This window comes from Hemiscyllium ocellatum, chromosome 20 (assembly GCF_020745735.1).
Source record: "Hemiscyllium ocellatum isolate sHemOce1 chromosome 20, sHemOce1.pat.X.cur, whole genome shotgun sequence".
Lineage (NCBI taxonomy): Eukaryota > Metazoa > Chordata > Chondrichthyes > Orectolobiformes > Hemiscylliidae > Hemiscyllium > Hemiscyllium ocellatum.
The window spans coordinates 55033565-55038283 of record NC_083420.1 but is presented as its reverse complement, the minus strand read 5'-3'; the positions used below and the strand labels follow the sequence as shown (position 1 = coordinate 55038283).

At 43.8% G+C, this 4719-nt stretch overlaps 1 protein-coding gene across 1 annotated transcript; it reads left to right on the top strand.

Annotated features, from left to right (window-relative positions):
- Window positions 1–1747: 1747 nt before the first annotated feature.
- LOC132825530 (hemoglobin subunit alpha-like) lies at window positions 1748–3311 on the top strand. Its single transcript, XM_060840890.1, has 3 exons — window positions 1748–1912; window positions 2447–2645; window positions 2980–3311. The coding sequence occupies exons 1-3, from the start codon at window positions 1809–1811 to the stop codon at window positions 3103–3105; spliced, it is 429 nt and encodes a 142-aa protein (XP_060696873.1). The 5' UTR covers window positions 1748–1808; the 3' UTR covers window positions 3106–3311.
- Window positions 3312–4719: the final 1408 nt, after the last annotated feature.

The following is a 4719-nucleotide window of genomic DNA, read 5'->3' as shown; positions in this document are numbered from 1 at the left end:
GAGAATATAAATGGGTTAGTCAGATGGGCTGACGAGTGGCAAATGGAATCCAATCTGGATAAATGTAAGGTAATGGGCAAATAATACGAGGGAATACATGACGAACAGTAGGACCTTGGGAAGCATGAAAGATCATAGGGACCCTGTGTGAATGTACACTGGTTTGTTAGGCATAGGACAGGTGGATAAAGTGGTTAAGAAGATGTAAGATATACTCTTTATTAGCCACGGCATAGAGTTTAAGTTCAGGGATGTGAAGCCGGAATTGTATAAAATCTTGGTTAGGCATTGTGTGCATTTCTGGAGGTCATTTTAGAGGGGAGAGGGTGCAGAGGAGATTTACTGGGATGTTGCCTGGGCTGGAGAAGTTTCAGTTATGAAGAGAGACTTGACAGACTGTGGTGCTTTCCTTATAGAATGGGAAATAAAGAGGGGACTTGATTTGAGAAACATAAAACTATGAGGGGCAGAGATACCTTGATGGAGGATCAATGAGTGGTGGCATTGATTTAAGGTAAGGGGCTGGAGGTTTAGTGGAGATATAAGGAAAAGCTTTCTCACCCAGAGAGTGATGGGAATCTGGAACTGATTATCTGTAAGGATGGGAGAGCCAGAAGCCCTCAGTGCCTTTAAGATGCATTTGGGTGTGCACTTGTGACTTCAAGGCATACAAGGGTATGGGTCACGTCATGGAGTCATAGGGATATACAGCACGGAAACAGACCCTTCGGTCTAACTCATCAATACCAACCAGATATCCCAACACAATCTAGTTCCACCCGCCAACACCCGGTCCATATACTTCCAAACCCTTCCTATTCATATACCCATCCAAATGCCTCTTAAATATTGCAATTGTACCAGCCTCCAACACAGCCTCTGGCAGCTCATTCCATACACATACCACCTCTGCATGAAAAAGTTGCCCCTTAGGTCTCTTTTGTATCTTTTCCCTCTCCTCTAAACATACGCCCTCTAGTTCTGGATTCTACCACCCCAGGGAACAGACTTTGCCTATTTAACCTATCCATGCCCCTCATGATTTTATAAACCTCTATAAGGTCACCTCAGCTCCTGATGTTCCAGGGAAAACAGTCCCAACCTATTCAGCCTCTCCCTATAGTTCAAACCCTTCAATCCTGGCAACATCCTTGTAAATCTGGTCTGAACCCTTTCAAGTTTCACAACATCTTTCCAATAGGAGGGAGACCGGAATTGTAATTAGGATCGTTGGGAGGTTTCTTCTGAACAGCAATGTGCCCAAGGCTGTTCACTGATCAGTCAGTCTCTATTACTCCATTTTGTTTGAAATAATTGGTGATATTTTCACCATGCAATTGTGTTTCTGATAAGTGTAGTCATTAATACTGAAAACACCACTAAAAGATTGGCCCAGGAATAATACATGGGGTGAAGAATATTAAAATACTTGGACATTGAGTAAAAAACCGATATGTTCTCTTTTGCAGTAAGAGCTGGTAGTCTATTTCAGTCCCATTATTAACTCAACCATTTAAAGCCAGTTAGAAATGAAATGTCCAGAAGGTTTAGTTTGGCGTCATTTCTCAAACACGGGTTATCCTTGCTCACAGATGCAAATAAAACAGACGATTGGTTTTTCACTTGATGGTGTCGCTTATCATTGCAACTGCAATAAACAGAATTGCTACAAAGACCAGTAACCAATCAGACAAAGGGAGACAGGAGGGCGGGCCATGAAAAAATATCAATAAAAAGAGACAAAATCTGTCAGCAGACAGCTCGAAACTGTTGAGGAGACTCGAAGAGTGACGAGAGCAGCAGCCGCCATGTCTTTTGAAGAGTTCACTGACAATCAAAAGGATATCATAACGAATCTCGCCACGCATCTCCAAGACAACGCGGCAAAATATGGTGGGGAATCTTTGGCCAGGTAATTTAATCCCAGCTACATTCTGTCCAAAGTAGTTTGATAAAGTGAATCTGTGATGATGAATTTGAAGGCAGAAGCAAACGTTGCTGGAGAAACTCAGCAGCTCTGGTAGCATCTGTACAGAGAGAAACAGTCTACATTTCGGGTCCAGTGACTCTTTATCTGAAGAACCCAACTGGACCCGAAATATCAACTCTGTTTTCTGTCCACACATGTCAGACCGACTGAGTTTCTCCAACAATTCCTGTTTTCGTTCCAACATTGCAGCATCTGCCGTCGCTTCGTGAATGTAAACGCGGCGCAATGAGCAAACGGCATTTTCCACATGATCTCAAACAAATGACAGTCTGAATTCCAGTGTTCTCACATGTTCGCTCCTCAGGATTTCCTAGTTACTTTTGTGTTCCACGGGTAACTTCCGACATCGGGAATATTGAGGTTAGGTCGGGGATCGGTGGTTTTCAAAGAGATTAGATTAGATTAGACTTACAGTGTGGAAACAGGCCCTGTTGATTTTATTCTTTGTTCCGGTAGGCTGTTTATCACTAATCCAGGAAGCAAGGCTTACTTTTCCTACGACGAGAATAACCTGGAAAGTCTCCAAGAACATGGGAAGAGAGTCATTACAGCTGTGGCCATCGCGGCAAGAAACTTGAACGATCTGAAGGGCAGTCTCGACGAACTTGCTACAAAGCATGGGAGCGATCTTTTGGTGGATCCTCTAAACTTCCCGGTAGGTATCTCTGCGGGAATCTTGCTGTTGTCCCCTGCACTGAGATGCTCGGCACAGGGACCCGACATTCATTTGAAAGGACGGAAAATGAAAAGCCAGCTGTGCACGGAACTGAGTTTCCCATAATGGAATGGCGAGGCTGTGCACATCATCAGGATCAGGGGAATGAGTTCACATCTCCCCTGTCCCTAAGGGCTGGCCAAACACATTAATTCAACATTGGCCGGGTTCACACCGACTGAGTTCCTCCGGATTCCTCTGATTTTTGTTGTTTCATGTTGACGGAATGCTGTTTGCAGATCGGTTTTCAAATGTATATTTCTTCTGCTTCCAGGCTTTCTCCAGATGTATCCAAGTGACTTTGGCCAATCACCTGCAATCTTTCACCCCTGCAGTTCAACTCGCTGTGGACAAATTCCTTAAGGCCGTGAGCGAGTATCTGTCCTCTAAGTACCGTTGAAAATGGAGCCAAGACTTTTCGGTAGAAAGCAGCCTCCGTCTTAACATCCAAACCCCCGTGTGCCCAAACTGCTTGCCAATGAAAGCTTACTCTTTAGAAACACTCTCCATGTTTCTGTAGCCCGCGCTTTTCAAGATTGATTATAATTGTTAAACTGCTTCAACCGAACTTCTTCGTGAGACACAATAAACATTTCCTTTCATCAATGCTGCACCGTGTACTGTTCATGATTTACACACACACTTCATTTTTGCCTGTTCATTGATGGAAATGTTTAAAACTACCTGCTGGGGGGGGGGGGGGGGCAACGCGAAACAGTCTCAAAAACTTACACTAAGTGACAATAGGGGAAATACTCTGTCATTATGTTACAGCAACTATGGTGGTCATTATATGGTGGTATTCATATACAAATTGCAAATAAACTGGGATTGTTAGCTGGGCTTCTTCCATTTCAGAACTAAAGGTATGCACTATCTCCTTCATGTACACTATTTCCATTTACAATGTGACTTACACATGATCATCAGAGTTAGGAATAGGCCCAGGGACCTCTACAAACAGGATGATCTACACCTGAACCAGAGGGGTACCAAGACCCTGAGGGGGAGGGGGTGAGGGGAGGGGTAAATTTGCTAATGCTCTTCTGGAGGGTTTAAATTAATTCATCAGGGGGAATGGGAACCTGAATTGTAGCTGCAGTATACAGGAGCTTGAGAGTAGTGAGATCATGAATAAGGTTTCAAGGTCTCAGGTTGGCAGACAGGAAGCTGGTTTGAAGGGTGTCCACTTCAGCATCAGGAGCATCCAGAATAAGTTGGGTGGACTTGCAGCATCGGTTGGTACCTGAGACTTCGATATTCTGGCCATTTCTGAGACATGGATAGAGCAGGGTCAGGGATGGTTGTTGTAGGTTCTCTGGGTTTAGTTGTTTCAGTAAGTTCAGGGAAGGTGGTAAAAGAGGGGGAGGTGTGGCATCATTATTCAAGGACAGTATTATGGTGGCAGAAAGGACATTTGTTGAGGACTCATCTACTGGAGTAGTATTGGCTAAGGTTAGAAACAGGAAAGGAGATGTCACCCTGTTGGGAGTTCTCTATAAGCCCCTGAAAAGTTCCAGAGGTGTAGAGGAAAGGATTGCTGGGATGATTCTGGATAGGAGCGAGAGTAACAGGGTCATAATGGGAGCTTTAACTTTCCAAATATTGACTGGAAATGCTATAGTTTGAGTACTTTAGATGGGTCATTTTTGTCCTAAGTATGCATGAGGGTTTCCTAACACAGTATGCAGATAAACCAACAAGAAGCGAGGACACATTGGATTTGCTGTGAGATTTGGAGGTAGATGAGCACTTTGGTGATAATGATCACAATTTGGTTACATTTATTTTAGCGATATATACCACAGGGCAAGAATTATAGCTGGGGAAAGGCAATTATGATGTAATTAGGCAAGATTTATTATGTGTGGGATGGGGAAGAAAGCTGCAGGGAATTGGCACAATTGAAATCCCCTTGATAAGTATGTACCTATCAGGCAGGGAAGAAGTGGTCGAGTGAGGGAGCTGTGGTTTACTAAAGAAGTTGAATCGCTTGTCAAGAGGAAGAAGAAGG